The sequence below is a fragment of the Pelecanus crispus genome, chromosome 1 (genome assembly GCF_030463565.1).
Source record: "Pelecanus crispus isolate bPelCri1 chromosome 1, bPelCri1.pri, whole genome shotgun sequence".
In the NCBI taxonomy this organism is placed as follows: Eukaryota; Metazoa; Chordata; class Aves; order Pelecaniformes; family Pelecanidae; genus Pelecanus; species Pelecanus crispus.
In genome coordinates, this window is record NC_134643.1 from 125,786,426 (window position 1) to 125,802,995 (window position 16,570).

Genomic DNA, 16,570 nt, shown 5'->3' on the forward strand with positions numbered 1-16,570 from the left:
AGACAAGAAACAACTGACAATGTCCTGAAAAGGAAAATCACTGAGAAGGAGAATGGATTCCATTTATTATCCTTTTATAGTGCAGTTCTACTTACATGACTCCTTTCCATTAATCTCCAGGCATTCCATGGAGAAAACAGATACACAATTTAATGACCTGCTTTGTGGGAAACAGGATAAGCCTGTTTAATATGTTTGCTTCTATTAGTGAATGACTGACCAACGGATCACCCCCAACAAATCCCCAATAGCAACAACAACAATAATGACTACACTTTTCTAATTAACAAAGCAAAATAGATTTTAAGATGTGTATTTCTGATTGAGTGATGCCATACTGTTTGTTGACAACCAGATGATACAGTTGGTCTATTTGTCTTCAGCTCTTAACCTGTCTCTGCTTTCCCTGTCAGTTCTAATGATTTCTCAGCCATTCATGTGCCAGGAAATCCTGCTGCTTAACCTCAGTTCTCCTGCCTTCTTTCTGTGTTGCTTTTTACATGTTCTGAGATTACAGTTTCCCAGGCTGGCTAGCCATTGCATGCTTTGTGCCACAATGACCTTTTCCAGGCACTCTCTGCCACCTAGATTTTTTTTAATCTAATCCCATTGATCCCTCCTTGTGTCGTGTATTGACCTGAATGCAACAAGAGGTTGGTGGAGTTCTTTGCAGAATCACCTAAATCTCATTTTCTCTTCCCCTTTTAAAAGCCCTGGCAATACACACCTACAACCCAAGGCAGCAGGTGCTGGAGCAGCTACCTAAAGCAGCTCCCCCCACAGCCAAGTAGGAGCCGAACCACCCCAGCTTCTTTGCTAGGATTCAAACCATGTGCAATGTCTATGGCACCGCTGGGAAAACCTACACTGATAGAATGGGACGGCAGCCTGTGCTGCAGCTAGTAGCACTGCCTGTTGCTTCCCTGAGACCTGGGCAGAATGAGCATGATGAGCATCCTGCTGGTACGCTGGGTATAAGCACACTTAGAAGGAAGCTGGCCAATATGGGGCCATTACAGGTGGTCTTAAGAAGCCAGCTTCTACAAGAAGTCAAGTGGGGTCAAGAACTGTGGGAATGTGGGCTGTGAGTTAGCACAGAGGATGATTATTTTAACTTAAATTCTGGTATGTTTTGTTTGCTACATTCAAAAAATGAAGGACACATTAAGTCGTATTTCTGTACTTTTTCTATATTTGCAGAATAAAGAAGAGAAATTTCTGCCTAATAATCCCTATACGATAATATAGCCACAACAATTAAACATGACATTGGATCCTTGCTTGCCCTTTATCTTGGCTAGAGAATAGATTGCAGTGGAGAATAATTTTTATTTTTCACGAATTAATCGTATTTGTGGCTTGAAACATCCCAGGCAAATACTGTCCTTAGGACTCAAAATATTTAAAAAGCAAATGTCTGCATCCTTCTGTATAGGGGCAGCAGAAGTTTTAACAGCTTCGGCCCTTGCAAAGCAAACTGAACTATGCAAAAAGCAGCAAACCTTCATCTTACAATATCTCAGGGTCATATGAGGGTTGTGCTTTGTAATAAAAATGTGCACAACATGACCAACAGAGCTAATTTGTTTTCCTTTTGGTGACTTAAAGACCAAAGCAGTGTTTTTGTGTAAAGGACTGTCTTGTCAGCCTAAGTGTCTAGAGTGTACTGTATTGGTTTGTTCTCAGCATACACATACTGCTGTAAAATGCAATCTGCAAAGAATATAATCTTCCCATAAGTTTACCTTTACTAGTGTCCTTACTCTTTCTCCTCACTGATGCTTAAGAACTGAATTTGCCTTTCCGCTTAAATGGCAGACTTTTAGCAAAGTTATTTTGCAACCAGGGATTTGACTGAAGGAAGAAGTCTGTTCAGGAAGTTTTTGTGGCTCTGTACCTCCAGCCACAGGGCTTGCTACTCATGGTGAAAGAAGAGATGATAAAGACACAGGTCTTCTATTTATTCCCCTCCTCACCCTAATTTAAGACCACTTTCTCTGTCAACTACTTGTCTCTGCCAACAGTGAATCATACAAGAACTTCCTTGGGATATATAGACCATATCTGCACAGGAGTGTTAGCATTCAAGCACCTCTACAGCAGATGTTTCACTGCAAAGCTAGCTCTGAATAAAATAACTTTTTATTTTACAATTCTTTTAAGCATAAACGATAATAAAGCATTTTGTTAAAAATAACATTGGGGGAGCGTGCCCTATATTAAATGCATCCTGAGGTCTTGCACTTATTTAAAGATGTCCAACCTGGCTTCTGGAAACTGACCCCTGGGTGTAATCACTGCCTCATTCACCACATAGGACTGATACAGAAGATCTGCTCTGTAAGCCACAACTCATGCTGATCTGCAAAACACTAGTGAGAAGCGGTACCGGGACTGTCCTCATAGATAGATATTGTACATAAATATACACATATGTGTATGTATATATATATATATTTATATGTACACACATATATACTCCTTCATGCACACAGGTAACAACAGGGTAACTATACATGTACACATTAACAATTAATAGAAAACACAAACACCTCCAAGTGCCTCTACCTTGGGCTAAGGTATACAGTGATACCCTCAAATCATGCCATAATGAACAACACAAAAATATAGCAGTAAAATGCAGTACGGGACAAGACCAGGAAAAAGAGTAACTATTCTTGTCATTGTCCATCACTGAGGTACTCCAAAAGGTATCTGTACAATAAGCAGTCTTAAAAAAATAATTTTGTATATGAGAAAACTGCATATTAGAGGAAAAAAAAATAGCCGAGGATGTTTATTTTCCTGGTGGTGTAAACATACAAAAAATTGTTGCTAGCAAAGCAACAATTGCCCAAGAAGAAACACTGCAGCTTTATGCATGGTAAGGAAATAACAAGAGCCAGCAGCACCACCTGGTGTTCTCCCCAACTCCCCAGAGAAGCGCTTGGTCCCCACTCGGACCAGAGCCCTAAAAGCAAGGTCCAGTTCTGTAAACTCCGACGTCTTTAACCCACTGTGTGCCGTAGAAATGTACAAACCATGATGGAAAAATCTCTGGCTAGTTTACATTTAAATGGTACGCTCAAGATAGTTTGGTTTGTATGGCTATGATTATTAAATTAATGGAGTTAGGAGTCAGTAGTCCCGAAACATAAACAAAGCAAAGATCTCCAACCCTTAGCTTTGGATGTGGCTCATAAACCCTGCTTATAGTAGGATTTATCAGTTTAAGCATAGCCATCAACAGACATGCGTGTTTTGCCCTGTCTCCCCTTGACTACCTGCAGAATTAGTTCACTTGCTGGAAGAGTGGGTTGGGTGAGGCTGTGTCTGCCCGCAGGGTTCCATTCACACATACACTCAGGCCTTCTTCTCTCTCAGCCAGCTTTGAAAACAAGTCTGAGGCACTGCTGGAATTTTCCCTGTCAAACTCGTCCTACTTCTGGAACAATATTTTCCTTGTCTATTAAACTAACTACATTTTGCAACTTGCAATCCTACCTTTGACGGGAAGTCCTGCTTAAAAGCTAAATCAAAACCTTGGATAAAAACTAAGTAAGTACTTTTTCAATGCATACTAAAATAAATATGCATGGGTATTTACAAAGAGCAATTGGCCCTTGTGTTTAAAGATAGCTGGATTCCTTTGTGACTCAGAGAGAAAGAAAGATACCTGATATTTCTATTTTTCTCTTGTCAATTTCTCAGCAAGTAATAGCATGTCGACCTAGAGTGGGCAAATACTCCAGGAACAAATAAGTTTATTCAGAAGCAAATATATTAATTCATAAGTCATTATGCTCCTTTACACATGAATACCCAAGCCAAAAAGGTGGGAACTTACATGAAAACAGAAGTCAGATTCAGCAATTTGGTATATAAATACACTCCTCCAGCTACAACAGAGCTCTACATAGCTTGCAGCCAGTCCTATAAAAGGTCACTGAGTAAACTCTAAAAAAACCCATGCCTTAAAAGATACTCAACTTCAGTTGTGAGTTTTGACATGATTTTTAAGTTGGCACTCTCCAATAAGTTTTAAGTACTACAAAAGTTTTATAGGTAGGGAAAACCAACTCTCAGTCACCCCGTAGCCCCAGGATCTCCCTTCACCCTTGCTTAGGGGAAAGACCGAATAGCAGGAAAGGAAGTGGCAAGGAAAGCATCAAGCACTGAGCACCTGCAGACACAGAATTTCAGCCTCATGAGCCAGTGCTGCCCATCTGCTGTTGCCCTGTGGGACTTACTGTGGGGTAGGGGTGTGAGCAGAAGACAGTGTATTTCCGAATGATGCCATTCAGCTTGAGAGGAGGGAGCCAGGACACGAAGACGATGGAGGCCGAAGCTGCAGCTGCTTTGACACCAGCGGGAGGACCTGGAACTGGAAAAACAAGATGTGTTAGAGTGGCCCAAGGCACGCACTCAAGTCATCTTAGTGTAACAGAGGAGCAAAGAGGAAAAGTGGAGCGTGACGCTTTGGTAACCATGTCCCTGTGGACCAAGGCGAACGCCCTGTGTTAAGAAGCAGCCTCCACGCTGCCCACACCAGGGGAGAGGGTTCGGAGGGCTTTGCCCCCATCCCTAAGAGGGGAGAGGCTCTACTTCAGAGGGCCTCGAGGCAGAAGCTGCCTCTGATGGTTAAACTTTTGTGAAGTATTACCCCCCAGCCTGCATGCATGAAAATATGTTGGCTGGGGCCAGTGAAAATTGCCAAAACCCATATTATTATAAATTGTCAATTCTGAAGACATAACTCACGCCAAATGATTATTCACTGTATAAATAATACACATGTGAACAGTTTAATGGACACACACAGTAGAGCTGTGAATTTAATGAAGTGGAGAGCAAATGAGCTGTAGTCCCATACAGTTAGCACTGCCTGATGTGACCCAGGTGTAGCTAGTGGCATGCCATATGAGCAGACATATGGCCACACAGCCTCCTTTCCCCCAGCCTTGCCCTCAGCAGCTCAGACCTCTATCTGGAACTGCAGTATCTGAACACATGTCTAGTTCTGTAATTACAGCAGCTACCTATGTAAGCCATCAAAAACTGTCACGGAAAAAGAGAACAAAACTCTCCTCTCTAAAACCACATGGAAAAAACTTTAGCCAGGAAATGCTAAAATCTTGGTACACAATCTTAACTGCATCTCTTCACACGCTTGCATTTTGAGAAATACTTCAATTTCGTGAGCATATGTTATTTTTGAAACACACATTACACTGTACAATGTTCTTCAACTTTGGAAGTGCTCTTATACCAATGTGAAAAAAATCCTGCATGCTAGAATATCACATTACACATAAGATGGTACTTAAGCAAAATAGTAAGGGCTACAATTAACATTAGAATAAATTGTTTTAAAGTTTCCTGAAAAAAACCCCACCTCTTTTGTCAACAGAAAATTATTTTAAAATATTTTTAAAACCATAAAAATAATTTAAAATACATTTTTAATCCTGCATGAAGAGAATACTCATGTTAAATTATTAAAACACATATGTTGTATTAGAAATTACTACATATGGTATTAAAGACGAAATGAAACATTTTGATGGACTCTGTTCTCTGTAGAACTTTTGGTTCATGAAGAATCTAACATTTTTGTCTAATTTCAAGCAAAATAACCTAAATGTTAGAATTGCCAGTAACATTACCATTCCAATGCTTGACCACCTTTCTTTACTTTCACAGAAAACAGTTATTGTGCAATACAGATAGAAAAACCCTTGTCCAGCAAGCTGATCTTCATAGATGGATCCTTAATCTTGGTTCTACCTCATTTAAGTAAGTAGATATTATGGTGGTAAAAAACTTTTCTCTATAAAGAGAAGCCAGACAGTCTGAGGTCTAAATTTGCTTAGCTTTGCGGCTAGCTACTTCAGGTTGTAAAAAACATATAAGGAGAACTTCAATTTTATATATGTACAGGTACTACTGGAAGATGTAAGAAAACTGACAGATAGGCACCACTCAATGCAACATTTCTGAATATGCATTTTCCATTTATAATATGTTGAGAAAGCTAATAAGGCATCAGGTGAGAATTTCATGATTATAATTGCATGCAAACCCAGCCCCTCGCTGCAAAGGAGCTAATTCAGTTAGCAGTTCTATCCAATGCAGAGTAAATATTGATGCTTGACACCATTCAACTTGTTATTTATACTCAGCTCATTAGAAATGCTATTTGCTCCTGCTGCTGAAGAGTGAAAGCCAGCTCTCCAGGGTAATTACTCAACCCATGGGAGGATTCCTTTATGGTTAGTAATGTTTTTTGGAAATCACTGCAAATAGATGTATGAGGTTAAAGTAATTTATTGTTAAATTAGGGTGTGATCTGTAGGGACAGGTTGTGATGGTAATTGGTCATGGCTGTCAACTGCTGAGGGATTAACTCAAAATTCATCTATCATTTTCCAGTCAATGGACATACGCAGAAAATATTACTTGTCATTGGACTGTTGTGTTTCTGTCTAGTATACAGATCAGCAGAAAGAGGGGCTAGAAAGTCAGGAAGTTATATAGTCAAATTTCTGAAGCTCTTCGAATCAAAAAAACCCTCCGCCTCATTTCTTTGCTGGGTTGTGCATGTACAAATGACTGTGTGTGGGGAAGTGTTTACATTTCCTTAGAAAGAATTCTGCAGACTGTCATCTGATGCCTTACAGACCACCACTGTCCTCTGTCCAGCGGGTAAAGTCATTGCTCAAATTCATCCCCTGGACCTAAACAAGATTATTATGAGATAGCTCAGCATTAACTGAAATATTTGTTACTAAACATGGGTTCCTTGAATATCTGAAGAAGTTGTGGTGGGAGAATGCAGTGCCTGCCTTATCTTGGAGACGAAACACCCCAGTCTTGCTATGCTAACTTAAGGTATTTTCTCTCATTGCCTTTCCATCCCATAGCCTTACTAGCTTCAGTCATTATGAGTCAGTAGTATCAGGAGACCTGGGCTGTCTTACTGAATTTTCCATGGATTGTTACTTAGCACACTGATTCCCACAGACCCCAGCAAAGACAAGCTAAATATGCACAATACCATAGTTTCTTTTTCCATGGTCACCAGGAGTAAAACAATGATAAGAAGCTGCAGGACAACCAGGGCTGAGCTCAGAGAAGCCAAGGACTGCTTCTAGCCAACTTTGCAACCTCCCAGGGAGCAGATTTGGCAAATTTAAGATCAAAGATGCCCTCATTCTCCAGCTAGCAAGGCTTTGAAAGACATGGAAATAGCATGCTGCTTTCATGTGGAGGAGAACACTTTGTATTCTTGACAGTGCAAATGAAATGCTATCACAGAGAAGGCAATTATACTGATATGACTAGTCCAGGAAACAGCATTTAGATGTGCCGGATGATGGGGAGGAGCTCCAGGAACTTTCTCATTCCCCTTTTCATAAGCAGAGAGATTATCACCATTTTTCTTCACAGTTCTGAACAGCAGGGAAGCAAATGCACAGAGCATGGTGCATTTAAGAGTGGTATCACCAATATATCAGAAAACTGAACCCTGCTCCATAACAGATTTTTAATTCTGCACCACACAAGACTATCTTACTGACTGTTACATTTATGAAAAAACAAAACAAAATAAACGCCTGACTGTTGCCAGTAGTGCCTTTGTTCATGTAGATATCCCACCTACAATTTAGAGCTGTGCTAGCCAAAATACATTCACATATATTGTCCACCTCTCATTCACTCTGAACTGGCCTCCCCAGTTAATCACTGCCAGTTTCACAAGGGGAACATTTATTATTCTGTACCTTTTTTTGTTAGTCAAAAAGATAAAATTGGAGATCTCTGACAATAGAAAAAAATGCATTAAAGGGTCATTAAGGGCAATTTTCCATCATAGCACCCAGGTGATGAAATGCACAGCCATCCTCACCAGCTGAACAAGCCCAAGCAGAGCTCTGCTCCAAAGAGCACCTAAACGTGCATTTGATTGGATTTATGCTTATTCATTTTAGAATAAATATTAAGCTTTGTCAGATGGTATCTGTACGTGCATCTCTCTTACACCAATCGCCAGGAAGCTTGGTGTCCAGAGAGAGAAAGGAGGGGAGGAAAATGTCTCTGGATTCAGGCAGAGTTTTACAATGAGGCTGGCAGAGGGGTTTAGTGTTATTCCTCCTTCCTCCCTGAAACTAGTCCCTGCTCCTCCCTTGCTGCATCTTTCCCCTTGCTCTGAATGCCGACCTCAGTGGCAGAGGAGAGCTGGAAGGACAGCACTGCTGCACTGAGCAAAGTCTTCTGTGATATACAAACAGCCTTCTGTGCGTAAGAATGCATTTTCTCAAAAGAAACTGATACGAGAGAGAAACATGCATGCCTCTGCATCACAGAAACCCTAGAAGCAACCTCTGCCAGACACTCAGTAAAAAGCAGGGTATGGGATAACATCACAATAAATTCCTAAAAATTGGGCATTTCTGCTTGACTTATTTTTCTGCCAGGAGGAACTTCAAGAAGAGCAGTTTCTTTTTCTGAAGGCTAATGGGGGGGAAAAAAGCTAGACAAAACCCATAGATATGATTACATTGAAAGGACACCTCATTTCCTATTATTTGCTAGAGCTGTTCCCATTTCCTAAGCTGATCAGCAGCAGTGTCTGACCTCTGGTGTCTAAAATCAGTATCAAACATTACAAGAAATTGAAGTGTCAACTCATTTCATGCAGGCTTGCTGCTTCACTCCCTGGGTTACTCTTATTTTGCTACATTGGAGATTTCAAGCCTTCTCGAGAAATTTTGGCCTGATGTCTTTAGCTGAAGACCAACAGAGAAGTCACAGGAGGCCGCAATCTGCCTTTCAACAGCAGCAGTGGAACACGCTGCACCATTGATTTTACGAAGAAAAGTTTCTACTAATGTGAAAGAAATGAAAAAAGAAAAATAAATTAATGGCGTGATATGGCCTCACAGCAATAATGACATGGAGGGCTTGGCAGCCACTTAAAAATATCTCAGATATACAGATTGTATTAGAGGAGGGTGGAGTATCTTGTGTTGTAATTTTAGCCAGAGAAGGTCTGGGAGCAGAGATATAAGGTTTCCAGATCTAAGCTCTGTTCAGATGGCAATTATTTGTATTTCACATGCTGAGAGAGTGTTCAAGCTAACTTAAGGCAGGATCTTTTAGGTGCACTAAAATTAGTCCTACCAAATAATCCTCTTCTGCAGCCTCTTTTCCTTAGAAGATTACAGAAGAAATGTCTGTTCTTTCTGAGGAATGAGGCAGGAAAGTGATTGTCTCCCTGTACTCGGCGCTGGTGAGGCCGCACCTGGAATACTGCGTCCAGTTTTGGGCCCCTCAATACAAGAAAGACATTGAGGTGCTGGAGCGTGTCCAGAGAAGGGCAATGAAGCTGGTGAAGGGTCTGGAGCACAGGCTTTATGAGGAGCGGCTGAGGGAACTGGGGTTGTTTAGTCTGGAGAAGAGGAGGCTGAGGGGAGACCTTATCACTCTCTACAACTACCTGAAAGGAGGTTGTAGTGAGGTGGGTGTTGGTCTCTTCTCCCATGTAGTTAGCGATAGGACAAGAGGAAATGGGCTCAAGCTGTGTCAGGGGAGGTTTAGATTGGATATTGGGAAAAAATGTCTTTACGGAAAGGGTGGTCAAGCATTGGAACAGGCTGCCCAGAGAGGTGGTGGAGTCACCATCCCCGGAGGTGTTCAAAAAACGTGTAGACGTGGCACTTCGGGACATGGTTTAGTAGGCATGGTGGTGTTGGGTTGATGATTGGAATGATGATCGTAGAGGTCCTTTCCAACCTTAGTAATTCCTAGTTTTACTTCAGTAAAAAATAATCCAGCCATCAAGCCAGGAAACATGAAATTAATTACTACTCTACCCTTAACCGGTTTAGTGGTGGACTTTGGTAGTGTTAGGCTAATGGTTGGACTGGATGATCTTAAAGGTCTGTTCCAACCTAAACGATTCTATGATTCTGTGATTTGTGTATGCCATTCTAAACCTTTACTGCCTTTAATAAAAAGTCGTGAAGCTGAAGCAAAACATGAAATCACTGTATTTTCTGGAAACACCTTTTAGTTTAGTTTTCTGGACAAAAAAATTCATAAGTGGAACCACTGTGAGGCATCAGAAAACATCTGAAAAGGTTAGTCATGCTGCCTCAGGGTGAATTATTGCTGAACTGCCAGGAGGATTAAAGATGAGAGATGAGCCTTTGCACAGCAGCGAAACACAGTCAGAGAACGTGCTTCCCACATCTAAGGGCCTGTCTGACCTCAGAAAGGGAGAGAGCTAAGAGCCACGAAGAATTAGGCAGTAGCAAACTAGGAAGAGTTCCCCCCCACCTAGGGTTAAGGGGGAAAAAAAAATTTGGGGCTTCGAATGTTTCAGGAATGTTGCAAACTGGAGACAGGTCACAGGAAATGGGCGGGTGTATGTGTCGGGGGAGGGAGCAATGGGCACAATAACCCTTCAGATAGGAAATACTATTATAAAGCAGCAAGTTACCCATTGCTCTCTCTGGCCAGCACGGCAGAGGGGAGTACTCAACCCACTTTGCAACAAAAGAGATTGCATGACGGTGGATCCTTAACTAGTACAGGGTACTTAGGGAGGCTATGGCGTTCTCATCACCGCAAATTTTGGAGAAAAGGTTAGTAAATATCAGCAATGGCTGAGATGTATCTGATCCTCTTTAGAGCAGGGGAATGGTCTTGGTGAACTGTCAGCAACCTTTCAGGAGCAGTACACCATGTTTCTGTTGTCCACAGTGAGAGACAGAGGTACAGCTGGCACCACTTCTGCCCTCTGACCAATTCCAAAAGCTGAAGAAACCTCACACAGAGACAAGATGTTACCTGTACCCATGCAAGATTTGGTAGCTTGCAGCTCCCATCAAGTTTTTAACTCAACAGAAACCAGTGCATGGCATTCCCGACCAACCATTACGCCTTCTCTGGCATATGTGCTGTGACGTGCTGTCCCAGGAGGCAGGGGTTGTCTCTACAGGTTGGCTTTTCAGGGGTTTCTTGAAGAATGCTCTTTATTGTCCCTCAACACTGGACTGGCTGGCCAGTTTGACACATAAGGAATCAGGCTGCAATGTTGTTCAAAGGCATAGACAAGCAAGTACATTCTTGCTGTCCTCAGGGGTGCTCTGACATGAACTGTATCTCCCCAAGACCAACCCGTCCCTGAGCTCCTGGAGCAGTGTGGGACAACCCCCCTGTTTGCTCGTGGCTTAAGTCCCAGTCCGAAGGCTCTGGGGTGACAGCCTTTGTGTTCAGAGATTATTCAGGGAAAAGCTGCCATGCTGGGATCTACTTGACAAAAAGTAACTTGAAAATGCAGCAGGTGATCTTACAGTTCTCCTATTTTTTTTTAATTTTTCTTTGAAATAAAACCATCTACCTCCAAGCACTGGGTGTCTCAAGAGCATCTGACTCAAGTGCTCCAAAGTAGTTGTTAGAGGACTTTAGGGTGGGATCAGAATGACCTAACATTCACTGTTTAAGACACACAAGTCTATAGCTGAGGAAATTGTCCTTGACAGTTTCAGACTAGGTGTGGTACCTTGAGACAGTTTTAAACAAAGCCTTTATTGCAAGCTGATGCAGGATCTCAGTGATACGTAGGAAGTAGACCTACATTAACCAACATTGCTATATGCCTAAATTTCCTCACATTTCTCAGCTATAAGACATTCACATAATTTTTTTGCTGTTAAGTCAACTTTGATCAAAGTAATGGAAAGTATTAAGCACATGAAAATAGAACAAGGAACTAATAACTCATTTGACAATGTAACAGAAAATTTTAAAAGTCAAATTTTCATTTATACTGCATCCCCTGGATACAGCTACAGTTGGGACCAGGTGACCTTACAACGTATGTAAATTTTAGAATGAGTCCCTTAATGTTTTATTGGAAAAAATTAATAACATTTATCAGGTAATTTTTTTTATTGGCAAAAAAACACCAAATGTTCATCAAGCCAGTTAATCTACTGAACCTACTCTCTTGGCACTTTTGTAAATTTCATTAAAAATAAAAAAAATGACAAATATATTCATATATTCATGAATGACCAGTAAACTGGATAAGTAATAAAAAAAATTCCATTGACTAATTTCCTTGAAAAAACATTGCATAACTCACAGGAGAATTTACCAATTAAATATTATTCAAGTAACTACTATGACTGTGTGCATTTTTATTTCTGCCAAAAAATTCTTGATCCAGATTTTCAAAAGTGTTTAGGGATCTAAAGATGTATTTGTACATCTCATGGGGTTTTCAAGGCATTAAACGGGTTAGGGACAAAACTCCTCCTGAATTTGAAATTCTAATCCTTGAGAAATAGATCAGTACGTGGCATCCTACTGAGGCAACCTGAAGTGATTTCCATAGTTAAAGTTACAAGAAAGTGATTATTGAATCTCATGTGTGTGTGTGTCTGTGTGATTAAAAGTTTCTTAAACTTTCAGCATTAGGACTTAAATTTTCCATGCTTTGGTCTATGAACAAAGGCAAGAGATTTTTGTTCTTCGTTTTGCTTTTGAGGGAAGAGGTGTTTGGAGGAATTTTTTTTTTATATATATACTGAAAAAAACCTTCTTGGAAGCATAACTTGGAAGTTATATAAGATCATCCCAGAATAGTCTCTCCTCCTTTCCCCATTTTCAATCACTTTGAAAGAATTAACTCAAACCCTCTCAAGATTCTCAAATAATATCCTGAAGTATTTGGGGGCGGGGGGGGGGGGGGGGCGGGGGGAAGACAAACGTGCTCAGATCATTATGATTATCTAAAAACTTCTGGCTCACCTGAACTGGAGCCTTGGAAACAATTAGATTGTTTCCAAAGCTGTGGGCACATACGCCTCTCCATGTGCTCCTAACTCAAGACCTCCAGATAGAAATCTCACTCTGTATGTTTGTGCACAATATTTACACTATTTTGAAAGCCTGAGACATACAAACATTTTGTGGAAATGGGAATGGAAAATGTTTTACTCCTTACCATCTTCTTTAGTGCGGGTGAAAATTTGTTCACTTCTCACTCCGTCTCCAGCTCGTGTAAAAGCCAATACCTGAATGCTGTAGTTGGTGTATTTTTCCAGGCCATCAAGCTCTAGTGATGGTTGTGTAGTAGTGACATTCTTTATCTCTCCTAGCTCTATAGAATAAAAAGGAAATTGAGTTATTGCAAAGTTCAGTCTTGTCCCAGCTATTCATGCCTACTGTGGAAATCCTGCGGATTAAAGAGTGTACCAGAGAAGTAATGCTTTGGTATTATAAAACAGCAATGAATTATAATAAATTGAAATAAATTCCGTTGTGTCCTGACTTCTTACCATTCAAAGCAGACCCACTTTTCATTTTCAAACTTTTTTTTAAATTTTTTTAAATATGGGGAAAAGAATTGAAAAATTCTGCAAGTAATAAGATTTTTCATAAAGAATAGATAACAAGAAGAGATTATTGCAAAACATTCCCTAAAGCAAAAATGAGAAAGTCAGTTATCTTCATAAAGATTTTCTGGTTTTGAGAAAGACCATTTCTCATAAGGAAAAACAACAAAAAAGGCCCCTTTATTTTAAAATATGTAGCAAGTGCTGCTGCAAAACACTTGACGGCAGTAATACCAGCTAACAATAGATTTAAACACAGTAAAATCAGATTTACTTGCAGAAAGGTGATGCACTTCATATGAATCTTTGCAGTAAGCTAAGAAATACAACCCATATGCCAAAAAAGCTTTAAACATACTTAGGGCAGAAAATAAAGCTGAACAAATGAAGAAAATCCAGTTTTGAGCACTGCATGAACATCATCTTTTCTCATCACGTTGTAGGACATCACATAGGAGCTTAGATGTGCACTGATAATATTCACATAGGATCTGATCCAAAGACTACAGACATCACTGAAAACATTTAATTTTATGTCTGTCATGTCTACATTTTTATGTATGCTTCTCATATATTTAATCTTTATTTTTAAATGTACAAAGGAATTTGTGGTTTATTTCCAAGTATTTTTTACTCTAACATTACCAGCAGTAACAATGGGCCTCTGGGTTACATTTCCACTCTGAGTTCCCCTTGCCACATAACAGAGGCCAGGATTTGCAAGACAGTTGCATATTAGAGTGAACTGTGATCCTGATGGATGAAAGCAAAAGAAGGGAGACAGCTCATTGCCCTAGAGCTGTGAAAATTCAGCACGGCAAATAAGAATAAAGGCATGTGTATCTCAAACCTACTAATATTTAATTTACAAGAAAGGTTCATATGTAGAATTATCATCATGTGATAAATTGCAGATCAGTAAGGTATCTCATTTCTCCTTTGATCATTTCGCTCATTCTCTGCTCAGGAGTCTATTTCCCTAGGAATTATGCTAAGAGTACAAAACACAAGCACAACAAAAGAAGCTGGCATGAAAATAACAAGCATTTTCCAGAAATGTTTCCTTCTTTTGCCCTCAGCTATAGAGATGAAATGCATCCTGTCAAAAAATAAGCTATAAACTCTCCAGTAGGCAACTAGCTAAGCAAGCAGATAACAAACCAAACTAAAATAAAATACAGGAATGGGCAGCTATGTTCTAGGTTCATACCATCATTCTTTATAAAAGAAACCTGCTGAACTTTGAAACTGAGATGAAATTTGCTCAGGTCATTTTGGGTACTATGGCAGGTCTATGGAGTGTTGCAAATCCACAGTGGAAGCCTTCCCTGAGGGTCCCTCCAAGCAGCTTTGTAATGCCTGCTACCCTGTTAAAGCTCTACGGAAAATGTCTTCCTTCACAGGCAGATGAAGTTTTCTCTAAACCAAAGAGAAAAGGAAGTACAATGCCTTCACAACAGAGAGTAAATGATATAAAGGCCACATATGTCTTGTTACTTGGTAATAGCTTGATTTCTCTCACCTCCGTCCAAGAGATTCGCCCAGTAGATAACCCTGAATCCTTGCAGAATCCCATTCAGGGTTTCTTTCGCCAGTGTTGACCAAGAAATAGAGATAGTTTCTGGTGATGTGGCAGTGGCTTGCACATTCCCTGGAGGGCAACTGGGCACTGGAATAAGACATTCACCATTTTTAACTCAATGAATACAACTCAATGTTTACCCTTTGGCTACCCTTTCAACTTTCATTGCTATCCCACTACCCGTTATTTAATTAGCAGTTATACACTCTTAACAATGCAAAACCTTTATTCTTGCTACAATCCACATGTTTCTGTAAGTGCAGCTGATTTCCCTGGAGTGACTTTTGATGTACTGCTTCCCTACTTGCTGACTAGTCCTTTAATAGTTTTTTTGTTGCTTGTTTTGAAAGAGAAATGTGTCCTAGTGCTGAAATATGCAGAATATTCTGTAAGCAATTTAAATATATTTTTTAAAGTTTGCAGCTGAATTGCCATCTTTCTGGACAATTCTAATGTCCCTTTAAAATTGGTGGGGGGGGAAAGCGGGCACTTCTTTAAAAAATATTGGGAAAAATGTTCATAAAATATTTTCACTGACATTTAGAAAAATTGGAAAAAGTCAGTGAAATCTAAGACATTTTCTGTTGGTCATTTAGTGTCAAAGCAATACAGTACTATTAGTATTTGGCATTGCTTTTAAAGCTCATGACATTTTTAATTCTGAGAGGGACCCAAAATTGAGTAACAACCAAAAAAAGATGTTACCAGGAAAAGTAAGCATGCCAAATTCTGAAGAAAATTATACTATTTATTATAATACAAAATATATGCATGTGTGAGTATACTGCCTTCTGAGGTCTTGCAGTGATCTGTCTAGGCCTAGAAACATTTAGAGTAAACAAAAAACACCAACCTCCCATGAAGCATATGCCTCAAAATCTGTAGCTCTTGAGAACTTTAGATGCATGCTACTCCATTTCCCCAATGTAAAAAGTCAGATTCCTAGCTGGCACTGACTTCAGTACACTGATGCCAATTTACAGTAGCTGAAAATCTGACCTACACTATCCTTTAGGATTACTATTTGCATTCATACTCCTCTAAAACATTGGGCCTTTTTATGCATGTGGAATCTTTCTCTTTTTCCACTAGAGGACTCCCTCTCATTGTTTGAGAAGTACTTTTTATGCAGGTTAAAAAAAAAAAAAATTCCAAATTGTTCCTTGGATTAGACAGGTTGAATTTTGTCTGAAATAACAATGATTTTTCTCTCATTAGTTTGGATATCTCTGAAAAAACCACACGTCTCTCCTTATGCTGACAAGGTAAAGCATGGTGCAGTATAAGAGCTCCAGGTTTCACAGCAGATTCATTTGAAAACAAAAGCAAGCCAACAAAATTAACAGTATCACTTCACCTTTTAGAGTTTCACTTCATAGCATCTCAAAACTATGATGAGATCACTACGAAGCTATGATGAGATCATAAAATTTGCAAATATGTAAACACCAGAGCAATAGGCTTCTTAATGAAGTCAATTTAATTCACAGAACAATATATCACATTAGTAGAGTTATATGAATTTAGCTGGATGATTCTGCATCTCTTGGAATGAAAATTGTACATGCTCATTGCCCAG

At 39.8% G+C, this 16,570-nt stretch overlaps 1 protein-coding gene across 3 annotated transcripts in view; it reads right to left on the reverse strand.

Moving 5' to 3' along the window:
* Nucleotides 1–16,570, reverse strand: part of DSCAM (DS cell adhesion molecule) — a 435,274-nt gene that overhangs the window by 86,851 nt on the left and 331,853 nt on the right. For all 3 annotated transcript variants that reach the window (XM_075710780.1, XM_075710791.1, XM_075710770.1), the window contains exons 18-20: nucleotides 14,932–15,078; nucleotides 13,019–13,174; nucleotides 4,251–4,384 (exon numbers count right to left, since the gene is read on the reverse strand). In XM_075710780.1, the coding sequence (XP_075566895.1) occupies nucleotides 4,251–4,384; nucleotides 13,019–13,174; nucleotides 14,932–15,078 (437 nt within the window). The remainder of the gene's footprint in view (nucleotides 1–4,250; nucleotides 4,385–13,018; nucleotides 13,175–14,931; nucleotides 15,079–16,570) is intronic.